This window comes from Elgaria multicarinata, chromosome 23 (genome assembly GCF_023053635.1).
Source record: "Elgaria multicarinata webbii isolate HBS135686 ecotype San Diego chromosome 23, rElgMul1.1.pri, whole genome shotgun sequence".
NCBI classification, from domain to species: Eukaryota; Metazoa; Chordata; class Lepidosauria; order Squamata; family Anguidae; genus Elgaria; species Elgaria multicarinata.
The window spans coordinates 866,742-893,602 of record NC_086193.1 but is presented as its reverse complement, the minus strand read 5'-3'; the positions used below and the strand labels follow the sequence as shown (position 1 = coordinate 893,602).

Genomic DNA, 26,861 nt, shown 5'->3' with positions numbered 1-26,861 from the left:
AGGTCACCCTAGCCTACCTTACAGGGTTGTTGCCAGTGCATCTCCTCAGCAGTTCAGTTCCAAGCGGAACTGGGTCCTCCTCCCTGCCCAGGGAAGGAAAGTTTCAGTTTGCAACTGAAAGAAAGCCAGAGAGAGGTGCCCTCTGGATGTGCTCAGAGGCACCCTTCCAATCTCCCTGCCTGGAAAGCTAAGTTGAAAGCATGCTCACTGCACGTGCTCAAAGACACCCTTCCTCCCCACCCAGAAAGGAAAGTCTTGGCTTGTAGCCAAAAGAAAGCCAGAAAGAGGGGCTCTCTGCACGTGCTCCAAGACACTTTCGGCCCTGGCTGAAGGAAAACCAGAGGGGGGAGGGCCTCTGTGTGAGCTCAGAGACACTCTTCCGCCCCCTCCAAAATGCCAAAGAGTCCTCTGCATGCACTCAGAGACACTCCTTTTTCTCCCTGCTCACAAATTAAGTCGAAAAAAGGGAAGGTGTGGGTGAAGGCCCTCTGCATTTGCTCAGAGACTCTTCCACCCTTCCTGAAAAGGAAAGCCCAAGAGTCCTCTGGCGCACTCAAGAGACACCCCTTTTCCTCCCTGACTAGAAATAAAGTTGAAAGAAAGCGAGGCCCTCTGCACGCGCTCTCTCCCTCCCTTCCAAGAAAGGAGCACCCAAGGGCCCTCTGCACGCGCTCAGAGACACTCTCCCTCCCTCCCAAGAAAGGAGCACCCAAGGGCCCTCTGCCCTCGCTCAGAGACTCCCTCCCTCCCTCCCAAGAAAGGAGCACCCAAGTGCCCTCTGCCCGCGCTCAGAGACTCTCTCCCTCCCTTCCAAGAAAAGAGCACCCAAGAGCCCTCTGCCCTCGCTCAGAGACTCTCTCCCTCCCTTCCAAGAAAGGAGCACCCAAGGGCCCTCTGTCCACGGTCAGAGACACTCTCCCTCCCTCCCAAGAAAGGAGCGCCCAGGTGCCCTCTGCACGCGCTCAGAGACGCGGCTCCTCTCTCCGCCCCCCACCGGCGAGCAGGAAGGGCGGCCGGCGGCGGAGGGCGGCGGCCTGGGCTGGCGGAAGGGGAGGGCCGGCGAGGGAGGAGCGAGCGGCGGCGGCGGCGGCGGCAGCCCGGAGTCCTCGCCGGGGCCTGAACTTTGCTCCAGCGCCGCCGCCGCGATGCGCTAAGGAGGAGCCGCCGCCGCCCCGCCGCCCCGCCGCCGCCGAGCGCGCCCCGGACGTGCCGCCCCCCGCCCCTCCCTCCGTCCCTCTCTCCCCCTCCCTCTCTCCCCGCCGGAGCCCCCGCACCTCTCCGCCGCGCGCGCGCGCCATGGCCGCCGGGGTCCGCCGCCGGAGCGCCCGGGGCTCCCCCGCGCGCGCCCCCTCCCCGGCCGCCCCCCGCGCGGCCCCGCGGCCCGGGCAACTCGCCTAACTTGTTCCTCCGCCCCCGCGCCCCCCCCCGGGCTGCTGCTGCTCCTGCGAGGCCGAGCGCCCCCCCCCCCCGGCCGCCCCCCCCCCGTGCGTAAAGAGAGAGGCAACTTGGAGACCCGCCTGGCCTCCGGGGGCCCCTCCGGGGAGGCCTTTTTTTCGATTTCATTTGTTAAAATCTGAACTTTGGGAAAGGGGGGGTCATTTTGGATCCCTGTTGCCGCCCCCCCCCCAATTTCCCACTGCTGTGCTAAGCAGGGCCCCCTCTCCTTTTGACCCCCGCTTTTTTTAATGATTAGCCCTATCCAGCCTCAGATGACCTCGATTTAACTTTAACTCTTCGCCCCCCCTTTTTCTCCCCCCCCCACCTTTCTCCCCCTAGCTGGGGCCCCTCTGCTGGCTACTGACTCAACCATTAACTCCGCCACTTTGGGTGTCCCCCCCCCCCCCCGCCTCTTCCCCTCTCTGGGCCGGATTTTCTCTCCTGCTTCGCTTTTGCGACATTGGGGGACGAAGGCGAATATTCACATTGCAAACCCCCCCCCCCGCATCCATTTTTCTCCATCGTCGTTGAAGAAGGGGGGGAGATAAAAAGAGCGCCCCCCGGGGCCCCCCCATCTTCGCCCCCCACCCCCGGCGGCGCTCACGGCGCTATGGCCATGGTGACCGGCGGGTGGGGAGACCCGAACGGAGAGGCCAACGGGGTGGAGAAGGGGGGGTACCCCCGGACTTCCGAGGAGGACTCGGCCTCCCCCCAGGGCGGCACCAGCGACCAGGAGCCCGCCGACGAGGACAAGCCCGGCATCCAGGTGGACTGCGTGGTGTGCGGCGACAAGTCGAGCGGCAAGCACTATGGGGTCTTCACCTGCGAGGGATGCAAGAGCTTCTTCAAGCGCAGCATCCGGAGGAACCTGAGTTATACCTGCAGGTACGGCGGCGGGGGTCCTGGGGAGGGGAGGGGAGGGGAGGGAGGGGAGGGGGCAGGCGCTGGGCGCCACCTGTCCAGGGGTGCTCCGTCTTCCTCGCCTACGGCACTGCGACGGGGACGCCTGGCCTGGCAGGGAAGCGGCCCGCGGATATTGTTGGGGGGCTGCGGGTGCTTTGGTGGCGGCTTTCCCTGGCCCACGGGGAGCAGGCCTGCCTCCTGCCCTGGGCCTTCCAGTGGAAACGGCACGGCGGCTGCAGTTCCACGCCGGAACGGAACAGGCCCTTTTGAGCAGAGGCCGGCCTGGTCAAGGGTGGGGTTCGGTTCCGGGATCTGGGTTTGTCAGGGCTGGGCGGGCGCGCAGACTGGCTCCCCCCCCCCCCCCCCCCCGCGATCCAACGGCTGTGTCCAGGTTTGTGCCGGAGACAGTGACATTGGATTCATTCTAGTATTTTACCTGCTGTGGCCGTCATCCTCTAAGGAGGTAGAAAGCCCCCACACACACATTACAACGACGGGCACTAAACTGAGTGCCCCCCACCTCCACCCAAGGGACACTAAACTGAGTGACCCCACCCCACACATGGAAAATTCCTTGGCCAAAATCCGTGGATGGACTGCCATCTTTTTCCAAGTCCACTTCTGTAGCGTACGGCAACTGGTTTTTATTTGTAACCCAGCCGAAGGAGTTCTGTAGGCCGTGGTGAGCTTTCCCGGTAAGTATGACACTTGGCTCACTCGCTTGAGATGCCTGAAGCTGCCGGGGGGTGGGGTGGGGTGGGGTTTTCCCCGTTAATGGGGCAGCCGTTGTCTTGTTTGTGACATATGGAGGTTGCCCCGAGAGGTTTTGCCATCCTGGGCGAGGGATCCTGTTTTGTGCCCCCATGGATTGCGAGTGGCTTTGTGGGCACCCTGGAAATCTACCCATGATTCTGGACTGGCTGTTTCAGCTTGTAGGGCGAAGCGTGCGGAGGGTTCAGAGTCGGTCCTTTGGGCCTCTGCAGGGCAGGGTGTTCGTGGGGAGGAAAAACAACAGACCGTTTCCCACCCTTTTGACGCCTGAGTTTTGCAGGCCCAGTTGGATTCCCTCTGAGGAACTTCTGGTGTGTCTTTTGGACTGGCATTTCAAGGGTGCCCACGGCTCCCTTCTCCTCCCCCCTCTCCCTCCCTCCTGGAATGCATGGATTCAAAAGCAGGGAGCAGTGGTGCCTTGTTCAGGTTTGGGCCGGCCTTGAAAGTCTTTTCTCTCTCTGGCCTGAAGCGTCTGCTGGGTGTCCAGGAAAAGAGGGGAGGGGCACAGCCGAAAGCACAAAGTTTACTAGCTAGTAAACCTTGCACAGTATCATCGGGGTGGTGGTGTTGATGTGTGCTTTGTTAATCGTCCCGACCACACATGAGATAGCAATTAACGGGATAAATTTATTCTTGGGGGACTCAAGGCTTCGTTTAATCTTGGTCTGCGCCTTTGTACTCCTGCTTTGATCCACGTGTTGCAGTTTCTCTTGATCCTGATATTTTTCTGCCGTGCTCCAAAGCTGGGGGACGTCTCCCCGGCCTTCTTTCATAGAAAGACAGTTTGGTTCAAGAGGACAGGGAGAACGTCATTGTGGCTGTACACAGCTGTGAGTCCTGACTCCCTTGAAGGAGGAAATTCTCTCTCTCTCAGCCTTTTCCAACCGAGTTCCAGTTTGTACTGGTGACGCTGTGGGTTTCCTGCATGTAATGCCCTGTCACTTAGCCCGGAATCTCTGCTCTGCTTTTCCAGCATTAGATAAATCAGGCGTGGTGTCAATGGAAAACTAGTGGGAGAGCTAAGACTCCAGTCCTCATGGTGAAGGTGAAGCGCGTCTGGCCTCTTCTTTGCCTGCCACTGTTCAGCTCAGGGATGGGGACGCATAGACCTCCAGGTGCTGTTGGGGGGCATCCCACATCATCCCTCACCGATGGCGGCGATGGCTGAGCTGATGGGAGTTGTACCCAAAAAATATCGAGGGCCGTGCGTTCTCCATCCCTGAGCTAAATCAAAGTTGCTGCTACTGAGCTTTTGCGCAAAACATGTATGAGACAATGGTGGTGTTTCCAGAGGGCTGAGGCCTCCTTCTAGGAGTCTCAACAGAGGTTGACCGGTGGCGTTTGCTGTTTCTTCTGCCCCTCAGATGAGGGCACGGAGCAGGACCTCACCTGTGGTGGCTCCTGAGCTCTGGAAGGGTGGAGGTCACATCTATGTACATTGATGGTGCTAAATAAATAAATAAATAATAATAATCTAGGCCCTGAAACTCTCGGCATGTGCAGATCTGTGGATGCCTTCTTTGTGGGCTTCGGTGGTCATTTCTGCGTGATTTCCTTTAAATATTTCACTGTTGCTGTTGATACTGCTATTATGGTTGCTTTTCATTTCATAACTTTTCATAACAGTATCGTAACGTTTACGCACACAAATATGAAACAGTTTTACACAGTCGATTAAGATCCCAGGACTTGCTAGGAACCTTATAGTTTGCTGTGAAGTTAATGATGATAATAATAATAATAATAGAATTCCATCTTTCTTCCAAGGCATTCTCTATTATTATTATTATTATTATTATTATTATTATTATTATTATTATTATTATTATTTATATACCACCCCATAGCCGAAGCTCTCTGGGCGGTTTACAAAAGTTAAAAACAGTGAACATTAAAAACAAATATACAAAATTTTAAACCATGAGAAGCATAAAATACAAACAAAAACAGACAATATCCATTTAAAACAAGTATTCTGGGGTTAAAAAACTCTGTATATGTTATTAAATGCTGTTAAACACCTGGGAGAAGAGAAAAGTCTTGACATGGCGCCGAAGCCTCGTTGGGGAGATCATTCCATAATTGAGGGGCCACCGCTGAAAAGGCCCTCTCCTCTTCCTTGTTGTTTTATCTCCTCTGAGGTAGATTAGCTCACAGTGACCCTGTTCCATGCCTATTCCAAGGTCACCCACTGAATTTTGTATCTGAGGAGAGATTTGAACTCGGATCTCCACGGGCCTTCACCCACCCCACCACCTTTGATAACTCTCTGTAAACTTATGAGAAAAGCACTTTTGATGAATAACGTCCCGACGGGTGTTTCTTGCACGTTTCTTTCCATTGCTTCGGTATCCCTCGCACGGTCCAGAGCGAGGCTTTGTGCTTGAGCACCGGAGGCGATCCGAGGACGGGGAAAGGCGAGCCAGCCGTGTGCTAAAGGCCGTGGGAGTGGACAGACCTGGACAGGAAGTTCTCCGCTTGCAATCTTGTTGAAAGGAGTGCGGAGAGACGACGCATTTTCACGAGATTAACTCTGCTAGATTGTAACCCCTGGGTTAATAAGGGCGGGCCTTCTGGATTTTTCGTCTTGCTCTTGGACCAACCAGATCAGAGACATGATCTGTTAGACCCAGTGTTCTTCTGCCTGTAATAGCCAGGCGTGGCAACCTTGGTTTCATTAGCCATTGGGACTAGAAACATTTTTAGGTTTAGCTGTTCAAGCCAACGATGGCCGTCCAGACCAGATGCAGCCAGTTTGGGACCTGCCAGATGTTTGGGCCTCTGCGCTGGTGAGGGCAGGTAGACGTTGTAGGGCAAAACATGGTCCAATTTGTCTAATCTTTCAAAGCCGACCAAATTGGGGGCCGTGACTACATCCCTGTGGTAGCAAATTCCATCATTTGTAGGCATGGCTGAACTACAGAAATGCTCACCTCCTAAGAACATGGATGATGGATCAGACCAAGGGTCCATGTAGTCTAGCGCTCTGTTCACACAGTGGCCAACGGAAAGTCACAAGCAGGACATGAGTGCAACAGCACCCTCCCGCCCATGTTCCCCAGCAACTGGTGTACGTAGGCATGTCGCCTCTGATACTGGAGGTAGCACACAGCCATCGAGATTAGGAACCGTTGCTCACTTTCTCCGCCCTGAATTTCTCTAACCCCCTTTTACAGCCATCCAAATTGGTTCCCATCTTGTAGCAGGGAGTTCCAAAGTTTAACTGCGCTGTGTGAAGCAGTCCTTCCTTTGATCCGTCCTGAATCTCCCACCCACCAGCTTCATGAGAGGAGCCCTTTGGCTTGTAGTATTATGGGAGAGAGAGAAAAAGGTCTCCCTCTCCACGTTTTCCATGCCAGGCATCATTTTGTGCACCTTCCGGATGCTGAACCCTGGGGCCTCCTTTGAAAGGTCACTCAGGCCCGTTCTGTTCCACTTGCCGTTTTACAGGGATCGCAACATTCCTCGAAGAAAAATCCTTTTGGAAGTCATGGATGTTGTGGCCTAAACACGTCCCTATTCCTGCTCACGGCGACACCTAGGAACGGGGAGTGTTTTGGGGTCCACGCTTCCCCTCCCACAACCTCTGTCTAGCCCCCTCCCCAGCCCAAAACAAAAGCCCTGTTTTCAGCAAATCTTCACCAACCGCACAAACAGCAAGAAGGTGCAAAGAAACGTGTTCATTTCATAGAATCATAGAATAGCAGAGTGGGAAGGGGCCTACAAGGCCATGGAGTCCAACCCCCTGCTCAATGCAGGAATCCACCCTAAAGCATCCCTGACAGATGGTTGTCCAGCTGCCTCTTGAAGGCCTCCAGTGTGGGAGAGCCCACCACCTCCCTAGGTCACTGATTCCATTGTCACACTGCTCTAACAGTCAGGAAGTTTTTCCTGATGTCCAGCCGGAATCTGGCTTCCTTTAATTTGAGTCCATTATTCCGTGTCCTGCACTCTGGGAGGATCGAGAAGAGATCCTGGCCCTCCTCTGTGTGACAACCTTTTAAGCATTTGAAGAGTGCTCTCATGTCTCCCCTCAATCTTCTCTTCTCCAGGCTAAACCTGCCCAGTTCTTTCAGTCTCTCTTCATAGGGCTTTGTTTCCAGACCCCTGATCATCCTGGTTGCCCTCCTCTGAACACGCTCCAGCTTGTCTGCGTCCTTCTTGAATTGTGGAGCCGAGAACTGGACGCAATACTCTAGATGAGGCCTAACCAGGGCCGAATAGAGAGGAACCAGGACCTCACGTGATTTGGATTTCTATAGCACAGTCTTCGTCTACCTCACGCCCACAAGACGCGGCTGCTGTCCGGGTCTCCGACGCGTGCTTCGATCTCACGGAATGGCGTTCTAGGGTGTTAATTTCACTATCACCTTTTCTGTAGCGTGTGTGATATTTGTGTGTGCCGTACACCCTGTACCTGCGATACTTTCTCAGAGGGAACGCTGTCATCCCAGGACTGGGTGTCTCCTTTTGCTTCACTTTGTACATCCTGACCCAGCTGATGGCTTCTTGGGGACACGACAAGGCACTGCATGCCTGTGTGTCCCTTGGACATTTTTCAAATTACATTGGTATCTCTGGTGTGTTTCCACCTCTTCCTCCTCTCCTGATCTAGCCCCAAATCAAACTGTGCTCACCTGGACTAAATGCCGGTGCAGAAGTATTTTTAATCCATCTTAATGAAATAAATTGGGACATCTCCCGGTGCGATTGTTCCTCGCTCAGTGGCTGTAGGCAATTTTCTCTCTCACCATCTGTTAAAAAAAGGGCGACGTTAATAAGTATCTCGGCCTACCTTACAGGGGTACGGTGGTCGCCAAGATTTATGAGAGAATGCTGGTGCAGTTGTCTGAGCATGGAGAAAGCGTGGCTGGCACAAACACGCGCTTAGGTATTGTTATTTATTTCCAGGTACGCTTTCCAGGAATTTAATCACCGCAAGAATGCAGAAGTGGAATGCAGGAGATTGTATCACTCCTTCCTTGCGACGCTCCTGACAGGTAGCCAGGGCTGTGCGCCATCCGCCTTGGCATCGCGCACAAATGTGGAAGATGGCAACCGGCTCTGAGAGAATCTGTGTTTCCCTTTAGCTCAGCCTTCCTCAACCTGGGGCGCTCCAGATGTGTTGGACTGCAACTCCCAGAATGCAGCATTCTGGGAGTTGCAGTCCAACACATCTGGAGCGCCCCGGGTTGAGGAAGGCTGCAGCTGAAAGTGAATCCAAAAGGATGCCCAAATTTCGAACCCTTGAGATGGCAAGGGCCGGCTGGAGAATGGTGCTGAGTGAAATTTCACAAGCAGGCAGGGCCATCGCTAGACCTGGGGCCCTTGCCCGGAGCCTATCTTCCCGGCCCCCTGATCTTTTTCCAAGAGAATTTGAGTTTCCAAGTTTCCCCCGCCTTAGGCATAATTGCACGATTCGGGAGGATTTTAGGGAGAGGTCACAGTTTGGGAGGAAGGGGTTAATTTTCCTATTACTGTGCGCTGTGACCCCCTGTTTCCCCCAAAATCACCCCCACCCCCCGGAAGTGAAACTTGTGCGAAGAGGAATCTTCCATTGCGGGCAAACAGCTTTTATCTGGGGCGATTCGGATCCGAAATTGATTGTCTGGTTTTGCCTCCTGAGAAGTTTCAGTTAATCCTAATGACTGAAAGACAGACTGGAAGAACTGGGCATGTTTAGCCTGGAGAAGAGAAGATTGAGGGGAGACATGAGAGCCCTCTTCAAAGACTGGAAAGGTTGTCACACACAGAGGAGAGCCAGGAACTCTTCTCGATCCTCCCAGAGTGCAGGACACGGAATAACGGGCTGAAGTTACAGGAAGTCAGATTCCGGCTGGACATCAGGAAAAACTTCCTGACTGTTAGAGCAGTATGACAATGGAACCAGTGACTTAGGGAGGTTGTGGGCTCTCCCACACTAGAGGCCTTCAAGAGGCACCATTGGTCAGAGATGCTTTAAGGTGGACTCCTGCACTGAGCAGGGGGTTGGACTCGATGGCCTCAGAGGCCCCTTCCAACTCTACTATTCTATGATTCTATGATTCCGTCCAAATTTGCATGCACTCATAGAAATTAACTCATGCAAATTTTATGGAAATTGGTGTCGTAGCAACTCCCCTAGAAGCTGGCCAGGGTTTTGGTAGAGGGGGAAGGATCGGACGAGATCCCCAGTAAGCAGCAGCAGCGGAAATACACACCAAAGTCACGTATGTTCGCCAAGGAGCTGCATTGCTTTACTCGGGGTTGACTCCAGATGTGTCCTGAGTGCCAAATTGGCAAACCCTCGAGGCTTAGTTGAGGGTGTGAATGGTTGGTTTTCCCATGACCACCAGGTGAGTTTTGCAGCGGAGCGGAGATGTTCACCTGGGGCTCTTAAATCGCAATTCATCCACACCTCTGCTTTGTGACTCATCCTCATGACAATGTAAGGTGTAATTTGTCCGCGTGTGAATTTCCTTGGCGATGGTGCTGTGCCCGGCGGGCGACTGGATTCCATTTCCAGATTTCCCTGAGTTGGAATGATTTTTCGATAACTTCCAGCTTTTCAACAGGGCAGCTAGCATTTTAAACTACTGCTTTTGGGGAGGGGGCGTTTATAATCTTGTTGTTGCTGCTACTTTCATTATTGCTTAGCTTTATTTATTAGCTTCAGCTACTGGATGATACAGAAATGTAATAAACAAAATAACATTCATCATCATCAACATCATAATTTATTATACGGTCACAGACCCAATGCGAAACAGTGGCAGACCTCATTAAGATAGTAAAAACACAGTCATTAAATCGTTATGGTGTAGGCAGAGAAGTTATTAAAACATACACGTGTTTAAAATAATAATAATAATAATAATAATAATAATAATATTTCTTACCTGCCTCTCCATTCTGATCTAGGTGGGTAACAAGAATAAGTGTTAAAATACATAAAACTGAATTAAAACATAATATACATTGTTAAAAACATCCTATAAAACATCCTAAAAACATCGGAACATAGTTAAAACACCTGAGAAAAAAAGAAAAACAAAATAACATTTTAATTTATATTTCCAAACCCTTCTGTTTTTATTCCTCCAGTGAAACTGACGCAGCCTTGACAGTTTCAATAAACTGAATTGGGGGTTAAAAATAAATAAATGAAATGAAGCCTTCTCAAACCAGGTAGTTTCCAGATGTGCTGGTAGACAGCTCCTATATCGTACGTACATTCTTTTGAAATGTCTTTAAAATAAAATAAATCCAACTTGAAACAAATGGATAAAGGACAAGAAATGTGTTGGATTATATATATTTTATATATTTGTTACATTTCTGATCTGCCCAACAGCTGCGGTTTTCTGGACGGGTTACAAACAGTTCAGCTAAAATGCCGTAGAACAGTTAAAAATATAAAGTGCAATACAAATACTTAGAAGAACAAAATAGAATATAATGGAAAACAATAAACAGTATTAGGATTGATCAAAGAGCCGTAATAACCGGGTCTCTAAAATGCCCAGGAGGAAAGAAAATCTTTGCCTGATGCTGGAACGATAATGTAGGTGCCAGGTAAAGAAGGTCTTTGGAGAGTTAGTTTCGTAAGTGTGGTGCCACCGCTGAAAAGACCCTGTCTCTTGTGTCCACGCTCCTAGCTTCCTTGGGCAAGGGACCCGGGAGATGATCTAAGGGTCCCAGCAGGTACATGTGGGAGGAGACGCACCTTTAGAACTGCCGAAAGAATCCGTATGCTGCCAGCCAGAGAAACAGCCGTAGATTGCCTCTGGAGTTTTCTGTTAGCGGCTCTTTTCGGTGGAAGTGGATTTGACTTGGGGCTGAAAGGAGGCAGGAGAGGCACCGGGCGGTCGTCTCTTGGTTGAGTTTGTTGCTCATTCCAGTTGCTACCACCGAGGCGGCCCTGCAACAAGGTCAGGGCCTCGAAGAACGCTTTCGGTTGGATTCCCACGTGAGAAGACAGTCCTTCCGATAACCGAGAGAGCTGGGCTGGACGTTGTGGGAGTTGATGGCCAACACATCCGGAAGCATGAGGCCTCCTGCTCAGCATCACTGAAAGAAGTCTGCCTTAGATAGATTTGTACAGGTTAGCTGCAGAACCTTTTTCATCTTGCGGCCCAAATGACATTTCAGAGAGGCACCTTCCAGTTGTGAGTGGAACCAAGGTACTCCTGGTATTTTACAACGGAGGAGCTTAAATTACGTGGACAATTATTATTATTATTATTATTATTATTATTATTATTATTATTATTATTATTATTATTATTTTACATTTCTATCCTGCCTTTCCCCCTCTTGCTAAGAACTCAAGGTGGCTCACATAATCCTCTCCATTTTATCGTCACAACAACCCTGTGAGGTAGGTGAGGTTGAGAGTCAGTGACTGGCCCAAAACCACATGGCGAACTTCACGACCGGGCGGGGACTCGAACCCGGGTCTCCCGAGTCCCAGTCCAACACTCTAACCGCTGGTGGTTTTGTTGGGAGTTTGCAACATTCTGGAAAGACCGGTTTGGAAAAGCCTCTGCATTCTCAGCTTGGGCATGAAAGTGCCGTAGCACGGCATTCCCCGTCTCTTTAATTCATCCAATGCATCTTTCCTCCTGTTCTAATTTTATTTATTTTGGTGCCGACGTAACCAGCCGAGTTTCTTTTCCGCAGCTGGGGCGTTCTTTGCACAATGTCACGTCCCGGGGGCCGGATTTTTGGCTCTTCGTTTTTGCATGGTGTTGTGGTGTGCGTGTTTGACTCAGACCAACCCTCGCTCTTTGTAGTCGTAGTAATTGAACCCAGGAATCCTCCCCCCATAAAAAGAGAAGGGGGGCTGGTTACTTTGTTTTCGCCACAAGAGCTCCTTTCATGCTTTTCTCTTGCACAGCTGGAATCTGCCCCATTAACGCCGGCCCAGCCCAAAGGCCGAGGATTTCGACCATTTAAAAACGGATTCCTTTGGACGGCTGTGCATTTCTTGGGCCGTAATGACATAATTAGCAGAGCCATCGCCGCTGGGTGAGCTAAACATGGCCGCGTCGGAGTTCACGTGGGCACGGGGAACGAGGATCGCGTTGTGTGTTCGAATGGCCTTTTGGTAACTTGGCAAAGCAACAGTTCTTAAGATTTGTAGAGACTCGCCTTGCCGCAAAAATAAACCTTTTCTTCTTTTGCACCTTAAAGCAGCGTTCCCCAAGCAGATGTTTTAGACTACAGTTCCCAGCATTCATGACCGTTGGTCATGTCGGTTGACGCTGACAAGAAGTGTGGTTGAACACTTCTGTGGGGGCCCAAGGTCTGGGAAATCTGCCTCAAAGAGTTAACCAATTTTATTCTAGCGTCTGCATTCATGGACGATATTCCACTTTGTCAGATGCAAAATGTCCGTGTTGGATGCGTTGGAGAGATGTAAGGTATTACACTGGACACAGCAATGTTCAGTGTGTTAAGGGTGAAGCGTACATTTAGCATTCCACCATGTTATATATTTTTATAGCTGAGATAGACCTGGAGAGAAATGTCCTCCACCTCTTATTATTTATTTATTTATTTATTTATTTATTTATTTATTTATATAGCACCATCAATGTACATGGTGCTGTACAGCGTAAAACAGTAAATAGCAAGACCCTGCCGCACAGGCTTACATTCTAATAAAATCATAGTAAAGCAATAAGGAGGGGAAGAGAATGCATACAGGCGCTGGGTAGGGTAAACAGGCACTGGGTAGGGTAAAACTAACAGTATAAAGTCAGAACAAAATCAGGTTTTAAAAGCTTTAGGAAAAAGAAAAGTTTTTAGCTGAGCTTTAAAAGCTGCGATTGAACTTGTAGATCTCAGACGTTCTGGAAGAGCGTTCCAGGCGTAAGGGGCAGCGGAAGAAAATGGACGAAGCCGAGCAAGGGAAGTAGAGACCCTTGGGCAGGCGAGAAACATTTTGTGGACCTGAAAGGTTGTCACACACAGAGGAGAGCCAGGAACTCTTCTCGATCCTCCCAGAGTGCAGGACACGGAATAACGGGCTGAAGTTACAGGAAGTCAGATTCCAGCTGGACATCAGGAAAAACTTCCTGACTGTTAGAGCAGCACGACAATGGACCCAGTTACCTAGGGAGGTGGTGTGCTCTCCCACACGAGAGGCCTTCAAGAGGCGGCTGGACAACCATCTGTCAGGGATGCTTGAAGGTGGATTCCTGCATTGAGCAGGGGGTTGGACTGGATGGCCTTAGAGGCCCCCTTCCAACTCTACTCTTCTATGATTCTATGAACTGGAGATTAGATTATCCTGTTTTAAAATATATATTTTTAAAAATAGACCAGCATTTTTAGGCTACTTTTCCGCTTCTAACCAGGTTTGCAAAACTAGACTGGAACAGCAGCAAATGCAGAGCAGAAAAAAAAGAGAGAGAAGAACTCAAGCTAAGGCAGTCTTCCTCAAGCTGGGGCACTCCAGATGTGTTGGACTACAACTCCTGGGGCATTCTGGGAGATGCAGTCCAATACATCTGGAGCGCCCCAGGTTGTGGAAGGCTGGGCTAAGGTGTTTTGTGGTCCAAATAAGCTGGAGGGGACCAGGCTGCGGGGACGATTCCCTAAACGGCTTGGGATTTGTAGACAGAGAAATCTTAAAATCTGGCAGAGACGCTCAGTTCAGTTCAGTTGGCCTTCACAAGAGAGAAGGTCTTTTTAGTGTTGGCCCCGCACCACGGAAAACAGGCTTGCCTCCTTCCCTGTTTGCTTGTCACTGGTTTTGAAGGCTCCCTCACCGCTCATGTCATTCTGCCCTTGGGTTGAATCGCCGGGCAGGGTTTGTACTGTTTTACACTGTTTTACTTGATCGTCGCCTCGTCCGTTTTCTGTCCCGCGCAGCTGTTTTTGTTTGAAACGGGGAGGGCGGCAGCAGACCAGTTTAATGCTAGAAAGATCTTCTGAGATCGGCCTTAAACCCCTTGGGGGAAAAGTGGGTATCTACAGGCCCTGTGTATAAAAAGCTTTTTTTATAAATAAATAAGTCGATAGATACATGTTAGAGGTGCCTTCCAGATGTGTCCAACACGTCTGGAGAGTCTCACACGGTGGAAGGCTGTGTGGAGCGACGCTGCGGCCATTTTTGTAAAGAGACTTGAACTAGGGTGACCATATGGAAAGGAGGACCGGGCTCCTGTATCTTTAACAGTTGTATAGAAAAGGGAATTTCAGCAGGGGTTATTTGTATGCATGCAGCACCTGGTGACATTCCCTCTTCTTCACCGCAGTTAAAGCTGCAGGAGCTATACTAGAGTGACCAGATACAAAAGAGGGCAGGGCTTCTGCAGCTTTAACTGTGGTGATGAAGAGGGGATTTCACCAGGTGTTGCATGCATACAAATAACCCTTGCTGAAATTCCCTTTTCTTTACAACTGTTAAAGATACAGGAGCCCTGTCCTCCTTTTCATAGGGTCACCCTACTTGAACGGATCACTTGGGGGAGACGAAGTCTGGCTTCTCTCCTCGCTCCCCGTCCCAAAAAGGTTCCGGATTCCAGAAAAGGGTGCAGCTGAACATGCACACGCAGACACACCCACCCCAAGTGACATGTTGCGGTCTCTGTTCCCACAGGGAGAAAGACCCATAGATCAGTGGGGAGAGATAACCCGCCTTGTTGAAAGTTTCCAGTTCATTCCCTGGCATCAGGGCAAGGGAAGACCCCGGTCAAAAAACGCAGCTCGCTGCTGCGCTTCAGAGCTGGCAATACTATAGACTGCTTCCTACGTTCTTTTTCTGGAACCATGAGGACTAAAGGCTTGCTTTGTTGAGGAGAAGGGCTTCTGGCTCTGTGTCCCGAGCCCAGATTTCCAGGCAGAGGGTTCGGATTCAACCACCTGCATCTACAGGTGAGGATGGGAATGACCCCTTCCCATCAAAGCCTCCCTGGAGAACCCCTGAGGACTAGAATCTTGCTTTCTTTTTAGAGCAGGTTGCTCTAAAGTGGGCGGAGTTCCATTTTGGACAGGTGTGTGTATGCATGTGTGTGTGCCTCCCAGTGGTGGGCACGGCCCGGAGGCAAAAGGAAGTGGGGGGCAAACTGCAAAAAACCCCAGCCCCTTGTTTTCACTGCTTAAAAGCTCTCGAACTTTTAGAACAGCCTTCCTCAACCTGGGGCGCTCCAGATGTGTTGGACTACAACTCCCTGGCTGGGGCATTCTGGGAGATGCAGTCCAACACATCTGGAGCGCCCCAGGTTGAGGAAGGCTGTTTTAGAAGCTGGGGCGAAAGCTGGAAATTGCCAAAAGATCAGTGTTTGGGGGTTGGGGGAAGAGATAGTATCAAGAAAAGGTGTTTTTTGGGGGGGGGCGGAATGACCGGAGGGTGGAATTAACCCTCCACCCACCCCCAGAACCTTGGAGAGGTTGTGCTGGGCAGTGTTGGAATTAGCTTGACCAGGGTCTGGTGTAGGAGAAGGCACGGTTCCATGAAGGCCTCTGCCTCCTTGGCAAAGGACGCTCGGCCAGCCTTGTTCCTCCTGTGCTGATAACCCTCCCCTTGGCCCCCTCCCTCCCCCTGCCCCCTCCCTCCCCCTGGCCCCCCTTCCTCCCCCCTGCCCCTCTCATCCAGGACGCTCAGAGGAAGACATTTCTGGAATTCCTCGCCCTTCTGCCACCTCCGCTCATGCGCTGTTGCACGGCGGGCGGCTTCCCGTGGAGAGATTGCCGGATTGGGCGGGGTGGGTGGGTGAGCACAGGGAGCGCGGGGTGGAGGGGGGCCCGCTTTTGAGGAGCAACATGTGCCGGGGAGCATTTCGGGGGGGGGGGAGCGGGTGTGTTTGGGGAAACGGGAGGAAGGTTTAGAAAAAGAGGCGTTGCCTTCCTCTCCCCTAAGGCTCGGATTTCGGGAGGCCACGGCCAGCAAGACGGACCTCAACTCCTTCACCAGTCTTCTCCTTTAGTGCAGAGCACGCATGCTTACCCCAGTGTCCTGTTTCCAACAGGCGCCAGCCAGGCCTTTTTGGAAAGCCCCCATCAGTGGACAGCGTGTGTTTGTTCCCAGGTGTCTGGTGATCTTAGGATAAACTGCCGCTGAGCCAGGAGGCTTCACCAGTTAATTAATTGTGTGTATTTTTTTTTATGTCGCTCCTCGGCCCAAAACAAAACCAGCAACCACAAAAAATGTGCCCTGGGCGGCTCGAAAAGCAAAATAGTCCCTGCCTACTGGCTTGCGATCTTTAAAAATAAAAATAAAAATGGGGGGACATAACACACAAGGAAAAAGAGATGAGGAGGGATGAGGAAAACAACCCAGCACCGTCTTTTCACCTCACTCCATTACAGTCTGTTGGAACGGGTGCTGATGGTGACAGTCGGGGGAGGCCTTTCATCAGTGCTAGCCAGATAGAGCCTCCAGGTTTAGAAGCAGTTAGCTTTTGAATGCCAGTGACCAAGCAAGTCCGGAAGAGTTCGACTGAAGACAGGCAGGACCGAAATGAAAGAACTGCCTGCTAAACAGAGCCTCCATTTTCAGTGACAGTGTACCATTGAACGGCAGGTGCAGGGAACATATCCTGGCAAAAGGCTGCCGTCCTTAAGAACACATTCCCTGCTGCTCTACATCAGAAGCAGGATACTGGGGTATACCGCAATTTCGGATAGGAGTCCTACGTGCCCCTCTGTTGTTTTTCCTCCCGGTGTCTGAATTAGTGGCCCACGTGCTAAAGGAGGCAGGCAAAACTGGGAGCCCTCTGGCAAAATTTCTTCCTTGGCATTATATTACCATTTTGGGGGGAGATAATTAATATATCTACAGATCCGTATTTGTATGCAAGGTGTGTGCGTGTGCAGAACGACTCCCATCCTCCCCCAGCCACTGTGGCAAGGGGTTGGGGATGCCGGGAGTTGTAGTCCAAAACATGGGAGGGCGCCAGGTTGGGAACGACGGGTATAAACTGGGCGGGCTCCCTGGGAGGGTGGCTTCCCTCTGCAACACTCAGATCAAGTAAGTTTCTAGTCCCCATGGGACGTAGGAAGCTGTTGCTTTATAAAGAGTCGAGCCTTGGTCCATCTAGCTCAGCCTTCCTCAACTTGGGGCGCTCCAGATGTGTTGGACTGCATCTCCCAGAATGGGAGTTGTAGTCCAACACATCTGGAGCGCCCCAGGTTGAGGAAGGCTGAGCTAGCTCTAGTCCAGTGGCTGGGAAGGATGGGGGTTGTAGTCCCAAGACACCTGGAGCTCGGAGAAGCCTGCTTGAAAATGTACAAGCCGGTGCGTTTGGGTGTGGGTGTGGGTGTGGTGTGTAATAAAAACTAAAAAACGAAGCAGATAACTTTTGATTTGTTTTGTTCCTCTTTGTGCAGGTCGAACCGGGACTGCCAAATTGACCAGCACCACCGTAACCAATGCCAATACTGCCGCTTGAAGAAGTGCTTTCGTGTCGGGATGAGGAAAGAAGGTAAACCTTGCCGGTGGGGGTGGGGGTGGGGGTGGACGCCGGGGGAGAAACGGGCGCTGGAAACTCCGTGGGCAGGCTCCAAATCCAATCTGGAAGAGGTCCCCCGTGTCCGTCTGTCGCAATAAACACCGCCAGGGAGTCCTTCGGGGCGCTTGGAGGATCTTGGCATGGAAGTTTTCGCAGCCTACGGTCCTGGGCTGGGATGTGGGCAGTTTCTTCAGAGAGAGAGAGAGGAGTCAGGAACTGGGAGCCAGGGTGAAAGCGGGAAGGAAAACTGGAGAACGAGCCGGGAGGTCAGGACTCCAGCGAGGAACCCGGAGGCGAACCGGGAGACGAGCCAGGCGTCTGGACTCCTCGGCGAGACCCCAAATGCTTGAACTTGGGGAGGCTTCATGGTCCCCAGAGGGGTCAGGCAAGACGGGAAGGCCCTGCTAGGCCTTCCTGCCCAGGAAGAACCAGTGGCACACCTGCGTGGGCAGAGCCAGGCCCGTTCTAGAAGGTTCTTTCCGGAGAGGCTCCTGTTATCCACCTCACTACACGGGGGCAACGTCAGCCGTTCCGGTCACGGAGCTCGCTTCGTCAGTGCATGATGGACTGTTAGATCTGTCTGTTACCTCTCCATCCATGGGCACCTGTCTGTTGGGACGTAGGGAGAGTAGGAAGACACTTGTAACTAACGGTCCTCTAAAAGCGATGCCGTGCAAAAGGTACTATCCACACCACTTCCACGCAAAACTCAAATGGATACAGAATGAGCGCAGTGTGATGTTAGGAACAGGTGTGATGGGCAATAGTTCCACAGTCTCTGCTCTATTTTACCCTACTGGTTTTAACATCGGAGACAGAAAAGAACCCTGGTCTCGCTTGAGTCCCAAGTGGACGGAATCAAATTTTGATGTGGTCGTTTCATTCCGGCGACTCCCTTTGAAGAACGGCGGCTGTCAGGTTAAGGGGAAGAGTGGGGTGGAAGGACCCTGAGTGGTTGCAATGTCCTGTTGACGGTTTGCCCTTTGTCATCGCGCGTTATTTGTGCCCGTTTATTCTTTTGCATAGACTCCGTCCCGTTTTCCCATGTAGACGACAGGAAGGCCCTATTGGCAGGTAAGAACCCAAGAAGAGCCGTGCTGGATCAGACCAGAGGCCACCTGGCATTCTGTCCTCACGGTGGACAACCAAATGCCCCAGTGAGAAGCCCACAAGCAGTCCATGAGCGCAGTAGCACTCTGCAACTCATATTCCCCAGTATACTGCCTCTGATACAGGAGGTAAGATATAGGCCTCCTACTAGTAGCTGTTAGATAGGCTTAGGTGCAATCTGATCCAAGTTTAGACAGTGGGTGCATGCTGGGAGTTGCAGTACTTTTTTAAGCCTGAACGCACGTCAGATTGCACCCTTATTTGTGAATTTATCCGGCCCCCTTTTAAAGCCATCCAAGTTGGTGGCCGTCACGACCTCTTCATAGTTTAACTCTGTGTCCTTCCTTTTACCTGTCCTGACTCTCCCAGTAATTGGCATTATGGGATGACCCCAGCAGAGAGGGAGAAGAATATTTTTGTCTGTCTCTTCCGCCAAGACTCTTGTTCATGGCATTGGTTCTTTCTCGGTTGGACTACTCTGACCTTCTCACTGGCCTGCCTTCTTCTCACATCAGTCCGTTGGTTTCTGTCCACCCCTCTGCTGCTAAGATCATCTTCTTGGCTCGCCGCTCTGACCATGTTACTCCACTCCTGAAATCTCTTCATTGGCTTCCAATTCACCTCAGAATCCAATATAAACTTCTCTTGTTGACCTACAAAGCTTTTCACGGTCTAGCTCCTTCCTATCTCTCCTCTCTCATCTCACACTATTGCCCCACTCGTGCTCTTCGCTCCTCTGATGCCATGTTTCTCACCTGCCCAAGGGCCTCTACTTCCCTTGCTCGGCTTCGTCCATTTTCTTCCGCTGCCCCTTACGCCTGGAACGCTCTTCCAGAATATTTGAGAACTACAAGTTCAATCGCAGCTTTTAAAGCTCAGCTAAAAACTTTTCTTTTTCCTAAAGCTTTTAAAACTTGATTTTGATCTGACTTTTATACTGTTAGTTTTACCCTACCCTGTGCCTGTTTTGTGCATTCTCTTCCCCTCCTTATTGTTTTATTATGATTCTATTAGAATGTAAGCCTATGCGGCAGGGTTTTGCTATTTTTGTGTTTTACTCTGTACAGCACCATGTACACTGATGGTGCTATATAAATAAATAAATAAATACATCATCATCATCATCTCCCTACCGACTTTCTCCACACCAGGCATAATTTTATACATTTCTATCATTTATGCATTTATTTATTTATTACAGTTATTTACCGCCCCATAGCCGAAGCTCTCTGGGCGGTTTACAAAAGTTTAAAACAGTGAACGTTAAAAAGCATACAAAATTTAAAACCCATCGAAAACATAAAAACAACAGTATAAAAACAAGAGTTCTGGGGTCCGTTAAACAAACAAACTTAGTGTTGTTAAATGCCTGGCAGAAGAGAAAAGTCTTGGTCTGGTGCAGACAGGATAACAATGTTGGTGCCAGGTGAGCCTCATCGGGGAGATCATTCCATAATCAGGGGGCCACCACTGAAAAGGCCCTCTGACTCAACTTCTTTCTGAGCGAAGGAGTTCCACACAACTTTTCCAACTCTACAGTTTTTTGGGGACGTGGTGACCAGAACCATACGCCGTATCCCAATGGTGGTGATATGGTGCACACCATGATATAAAGACTGTGCCCCCCGTTCAGAAGATGACATAAATCATGGCTTTAACCATGGTGAATAAAGCAAAAGGCCTTTTTCACTGTGGTTAAAGCCAAGGTGACTTCTGAACACAGCCTGGCTTTCTGGTTTAACCACCATGGTTAAAGCCATGGTTTAAGGTGCCTTCTGAACACGGCCCAGTATGATAGGCAGTATGATATTGACAGTGTAGCTCCCAACACCTAGCTAAGGGAATCTATAAGCGAGTTAGAGGACTCTAGAATGGGGGAAGACAAAACAGGGTTCTTTCTTTCCCACTCGGATAGTGATTTGGACACGCTCCGAAGCTAACCGGTTCCTTTTGAAATTAGCAGCAGGCCTACGGGATATTTCAACCTGTTTTTTTCCACCCAGCGTCCTCAGTGCCACACAGCAGTGTCCGATTCTGCACCCCGTTCTCTGTGCAAACCCGGGTGTAACCATCTTGCAAAGGTGGTACTAGGCCAGCCTTCCTCAACCTGGGGCGCTCCAGATGTGATGGACTGCAACTCCCAGAATGCCCCAGCAGTCCAACACATCTGGAGCGCCCCAGGTTGAGGAAGGCTGTACTAGGCGATTGCAGAAGCCGTTTTTGGGTCGAGTGATGGATTTATATATATAAGTTTCGCTGAGCCGCTGATATCTGCCCTGCCGTCCAGCGGGCTTGGCGCCCCAGCTGGGTGCCAAGCCCTGGATAGGACAAAAGGTTAGCATATTTCCCCGGGTCGAAGGATTTAAGCCGAAGCAAGATGGACAGGACAAAAGAGGAAACGGATTTTGAAAAGGATTAAGGGGGTGTTAGCGGATTGTAGATTGGGTGGTCCAGGGAGGATTCTGTGGAATGAAGCTGGGTGGGGGATCAAAGGAAGAGAAATTGGCAAGATGTGGTTGGAGTGATAACAGAGGAGGGGTCGGTCACCGTGACCAGCGGTAGTAAGACGGAACTTGAGAAGCGACTGGAAAATCAGGAGGTGACCAGCGCAGATGTGAATCGATGGCCCGTTTGCTTTGGCCATGAGTTCAAGACATCGCCCCTCTTTATTTGGGTGCTTGGCTTTCCTCCCGTGGCTGCAGCCTAGAGGAGCGTGCACTCGGCGGGCTACAGGTGTAGCATTTCATTCACTACAACCCCGGGATGGGGGCAAGCAACCAGGTTCCCCTCAGAAATACTGTGCAAATTTCGATGGGAGAAAACAATACATTTTTTAAAAAGGAGGGTAATCATGTGCATTTACCCAGTAGGCTAAAATGTAAAAATGCACATTTTAGGGGAATTTCTGTGTTGGGGGGAGTTTGTGTATTTTTTTTTTTTTTGCACTTGCGGATTTGCGCAAATACAAAACTGTGCAGATGCGAATCCATGCAAATGCGAATCTGCGCAAATGCGAAAACGAGAATGCAATTTCGTGGATGCATGGACAGCAGAACCAAAAGCTGTGTGACCATCTGCAAAACCCAGTCGGAATGGATTTTACACAGTCTGCACATCATTAGCCATTGGCTGTTGATTCTCTGACTGGCAGCAATTGTCTTTGTAAACGGTACCTGGAATTGCATGTGAAACCAGCATTTCTGCATCCTGGTGTTCCTTGCCATTGAAACCTGCCCTTCTAAGCGAACGAGGGCCGTTTTGACGCTCCCGCTTTCAATCTGATCCCAACGTGTGCCCGCATCCTAGGAAAAAGCCAGCTGCCCGATTAGACGAGCCATGGATTCCTGAGACGGCTCCGAGCCTCGGCGTGATTTGGGTTTCCCGTAGAGATTGGGGGTTTCCCGTGGAAATGGATCGCACAGGGTGCTGGACCTAGGTGGTTCTTTTAGAGGTCTTCTCTAGCAGAACACTTCTGATGTTCTTACAGAACAAAGAAACTTCCGTATTCCAGGGTAGTTTACCTTTGAGGACCAAACGTAGGGGAAATACCACGTGCGGCCTAAATATATCTGGGAACGGGGGCTTGAGCAGGGAAGTAGAGCCTTCACCTTGAGGACTGGGAGCTTGACACGGATGCTGACAGCCACGGTCAACGGGGAGTGTTTTCCGAAGCAATCGTCTGGGCAGGTTGGGTAAATGCGGAGTCTGACAGGGAACCGGGCTGGGCTGAAGCCAGACCTTTCCTGGCAGAAGATCTTGCTAGCCTCCTAGCTGTTAGAGGGACCGGTTAAACAGGTGGGGTTTGTTTGGAGAGGTGTTTGCAAGGGGTGGGCGAGAGCAGCACCTCTAGGGCTCAGGATCTCACGTGACCCGGTAGCTGTAAAGGTCACCACGGGAGAACAAGGCCAGCCTCCCGGGGGAGCTGAAGACGGTGGCGTTTGGGCGAGTTTCCCTGGCAATTTCAACCCTGGGGAGGCTTCCTCCCCCACAAGTGGACATTTTCGGGGCCTCCTCGTCTCCGGGAAAACCAGTCCTCAAACAAACCAGGGTGGATTTTCTTAGTTTCAAAGTTCTCGTAGGTGCCATTCAGGCAGGAAGCTTGCCACGATTAATATTACAGATAAACGGAACAGGTCAGGGGAGGCCTTCGTTTTCTGCTTGTGGGCTTCCCTCCTGGTTGGAAACAAGGCACTGGATGAGACCCTGGACTTTTGTGGAGGGGCTCGATCCACCACGGCTGTTCTTACACGCAAGGCGGCAAGACCGCTTGATCCCCCCCCCCCCTGCGGTTCTCTCGGCGCTGTAAGGAACGACACGTGTCCTTCCGGTTCCGTTAGACGGGCAGTCTGAGCACCCTGAGGACTCTCTTGCTTTTGCGGAGGGATTAAAGTAGCAATTCAAGATGCTAGCCCTTAACGTGGCGCCCAAACATTTGCGAGCGACGCCGAGTGAAATCTCAGAAGCTGGAGCAGTGCTAAACCCGCCTTCCTCAACTTGGGGTGCTCCAATGTGTTGGACTACAGCTCCCATAATCCCCTCGCGAGCTCTGTCCCAACAAATCTGGAGGGGGCCCCGTGGGGTAGGGTGGGGTGGGGGCTGCACTGAAACCTCGTCATTATGTTTTATTTCTCTGATGGGAAGCAAAGTTTAGCGAAACTGACACGGACCGCATCAGTTTCACCGGAGAGTGGAGATAGTGATAGTTGTCTTTCATAGCTGCTTCCCCAAACCCAGCCCCCGCAAAGACGGATGGGGATAATGGGAGCTGAAGTCCGCTATCCCTGGAGGGCTTGGAGAACGCTGTGCTAAACCGTTTCAGCTTCTAGACCTAAACCCTCTGGCTTCCTTTCTCTCCACCCCGCAGCTGTCCAACGGGGTCGGATCCCTCCCACCCACTCGAGCGCCAGCCCCAACGCCACTCCCGGCGGGGAGTACTACAACGGGCAGCCCGTCTCGGAACTGATCTCCCAGCTGCTACGGGCCGAGCCGTACCCCACGGCCCGCTTCAGCTCGCAGTACGCCCAGCAAGGCAGCGTGATGGGCATTGATAACATCTGCGAATTGGCAGCCCGCCTGCTCTTCAGCACGGTGGAATGGGCCCGCAACATCCCCTTCTTCCCGGACCTGCCCGTCTCGGACCAGGTGGCCTTGCTGCGCCTCAGCTGGAGCGAACTCTTCGTCCTCAACGCCGCACAGTCGGCTCTCCCTCTCCACATGGCTCCGCTGCTGGCCGCCGCCGGCTTCCACGCCGCCCCCATGTCCGCTGACCGGGTGGTCTCCTTCATGGACCAGATCCGCATCTTCCAGGACCAGGTGGAGAAGCTCAACCGGCTGCAGGTGGACTCGGCTGAATACAGCTGTCTCAAAGCCATCGCGCTCTTCACGCCAGGTGGGTGCTCTTCTTTTGCGTCGGCACGTCGCCGAGGGAGGCCGGGCTTGGAAGGATCGTAGAGTTGGGAGGCCAGAACTCCCCCGGCTTCTGCAGGGCTTGGCAGTTGCATGGTGTGTGAGTTGAGCGAGACGCGACTTTTTATAAGCGAGCCAAGCTGCGTTTTCCCCCGTTGTTGTTTTTTTAAATTACAGGTGCTCATAGAAGTCTTCCCAGATTCCGAGGTTCCAAATTACCTTTGGGGCCTTCTGGTTTCCCCCCACCCTTTTCTATTTTTAACTCTGGAATTGGCACACTCTGGCTTGTTTGGATATGCCTTCCAGGAGAGGCAGAACAGATCCTTGGTTTCTCGGTGTCAAAAATGAATTTACGATTATCATGTGTGCCTCACTTGACTTATTTTATCACGGAGGTCAGGGTGGGTTTAATCTCGCAGCTCAGCTCTTGCAAAGCTTAGCTTTGGGGGCTTGGAAAAAGCCAGGAGCCTTGCTGGAAAGCGGCTGAAACCGCAGGTGGAAAATGTCCGGCTTTCTTCTAAGTTTGCATGGAATGATTTGCGCTGGTTCTCAGTCGGGGCGGCTTCTCTGAAGCGGGGCGCATGCTGTCAGCGCCCTCTTGTGTCTGGATGAAGTGCATACATGGTGGTGTGTTTTTTTACGAACGCAATACCTTGGGTCATGTTAGGCACCTGGGAAGCGTCAGAACATCAGCTAGTTTAGCTCAGTCTTGTCCACACTGACTTGTCTACACTCTCTGGGGTCTGAGATCGGGGTCTTTTCTAGCCCCACCTGGAGATGCCGCTGGGATTGAACCCGGGACCCTTCTCCGTGCAAAGTGGGGGCTCTGAGACGGAGTCCACCTTTCCCCTGTCCCTTTTAAAGGAAGGAAAGGAAAGGAACCTCTCGTGCAAGCACGGAGTCATTACTGACTCTTGGAGGGACGCCAACTTTCACTGACGTTTTCTTGGCAGGCCTTATAGCGGGGTGGTTCGCCGTTACCTTCCCCGGCCGTGATTACCTTTCCCCCAGCTAGCTGGGTACTCATTTTACCGACCTTGGGAGGATGGAAGGCTGAGTCGACCCGAACCGGCTGCCTGAAACCAGCTTCCGCTGGGATCGAACTCAGGCCGTGGGGAGAGTTTCAGCTGCAGAAACTGCTGCTTTACCGCTCTGCGCCACACGAGGCTCATGTCCCTTTTAAAACCAACCCTTTATTTAGAACCATGAGGACTGGAGTTTTTACCCTTGTTTTGGGTCCATGGGCCACCGCTCTGTGGTATCGCTCTCGTCCTGCTTGCGGGAAGTCTGAATCCTGACATCTCCAGGTAGGCCTGGGAAAGATCCGTACCTGAGACCCGTTCTTGACCTAGCTGGATCAATGATACGGCAGTTCTCAATGTTTCTACTTAACCATGAGGACTGGCATCTTTATCTTTAAGAGCCCGTGCAGGGCATGCAGAAGGTCCCAGGCTGAAGACCCAGCTCCTTCGGTTCCTATTTAAATCAGCCTTTTAGTCAGAATCACAAGGACTAGAGTCTTGCTTTATTTTTAGAACCTCTTCCGGTGAGCCCGTAGCTTTGCATGCAGAAGTTTCTGGGTTCAGTTCCCTGGTATCTCCAGGTAGAGCTGGGAACACCCCTGTCTGAGACGCCAGAGAGCGGAGGCCGGCCAGTGCCGATGATGCTGAGCACAGTGGAACGAGGGTCTGTCTCGGTAGAAGGCAGCTTGCTATCAGCAGCCAGCAGGTGGGAGATAAGAGTGCTTGGAGATAAGAGTGCTAGATAGATAGATAGATAGATAGATAGATAGATGATAGATAGATTTTTATTATGCGGTTACAAACCCAATAGAAACAATACCAACAATCATTAATTTAAAACCATAAAATAAGAGTGCTTGGAGATAAGAGTGCTTGGAGATAAGAGCGCCCCGCCCCCCCGGCATAACCTGTGGAGGTTCCGGGAGCCGGACAGGAGAATCCTTGTGGGCCGAAAGTTTTGCCCCCGTTGTACTCATCTCCCGTGTCTTCTCTTTCTCTTGTCTGTGTCTCCAGACGCCTGTGGCCTCTCGGACCCGGCCCACGTGGAGAGCCTGCAGGAGAAGGCGCAGGTGGCGCTGACGGAGTACGTCCGCTCCCAGTACCCCTCCCAGCCCCAACGCTTCGGCAGACTCTTGCTGCGGCTGCCCGCCCTCCGGGCCGTCCCGGCATCCCTCATCTCTCAGCTCTTCTTCATGAGACTGGTGGGCAAGACGCCCATTGAGACGCTCATCAGGGACATGCTACTCTCCGGGAGCACCTTCAACTGGCCGTACGGGACGGGGCAGTGAGGAAGGGCCCCAGGGCGCGTCCCCGGACTCTGGGCTCCCTCCGCCCCACGGCCACTTTTGGCGGCCGCTGTACCGACAGCCCGGATGTTGTCCTCCCCGGATCGAGGTGTTGAACTTTGTGCAATTTTGGATCCCGCACCACCCGCCCTTGGGGAAGGCGGGGCAGGGGACTGGAGAGGATCCCCCCCTTCTGGGTCTACAAGGGAAGTCCCATCCCGTCCCCCACAGTCCCGAAAGACAGACCAGAGGCGGGATGGATTCATGTTACGTTTCGTTTTCTTCCGGTTTATATTCCTGTCTCCGCACCATGTTTCGAACAGACGTCGGATGCCCCTGGCGGTTTGTAAGAGGGCTTTTCTCCCCCCCCCCCCCCACCCACACCGCCCACGTTTCCTCCTATGGATTCGCATTCGCACCTTGCATGTTATGAAGAGCTGTCTCCTGGCTACCCAAAGATAAACCGCGCCGTGGAAACCTTTTCA

The 26,861-nt window shown here is 51.8% G+C and overlaps 2 protein-coding genes across 3 annotated transcripts in view; one reads left to right on the top strand and one right to left on the bottom strand.

Moving 5' to 3' along the window:
• The window catches only part of LOC134413087 (BRISC and BRCA1-A complex member 1-like), a 165,024-nt gene that overhangs the window by 46,596 nt on the left and 91,567 nt on the right, over window positions 1-26,861 (bottom strand). The gene's annotated exons all lie outside the window — the stretch shown is intronic.
• On the top strand, window positions 1,500-26,861 carry NR2F6 (nuclear receptor subfamily 2 group F member 6). 2 transcript variants are annotated; one of them, XM_063147359.1, is made up of 5 exons: window positions 1,500-2,322; window positions 17,431-17,525; window positions 18,579-18,626; window positions 23,527-24,051; window positions 26,105-26,861. In XM_063147359.1, exons 1-5 carry the CDS (start codon window positions 2,048-2,050, stop codon window positions 26,377-26,379), a joined length of 1,218 nt encoding a protein of 405 aa, XP_063003429.1. In that variant the 5' UTR covers window positions 1,500-2,047; the 3' UTR covers window positions 26,380-26,861. The 2 variants fall into 2 exon arrangements, with proteins under 2 accessions (XP_063003429.1, XP_063003430.1); XM_063147360.1 differs by lacking the exon at window positions 18,579-18,626.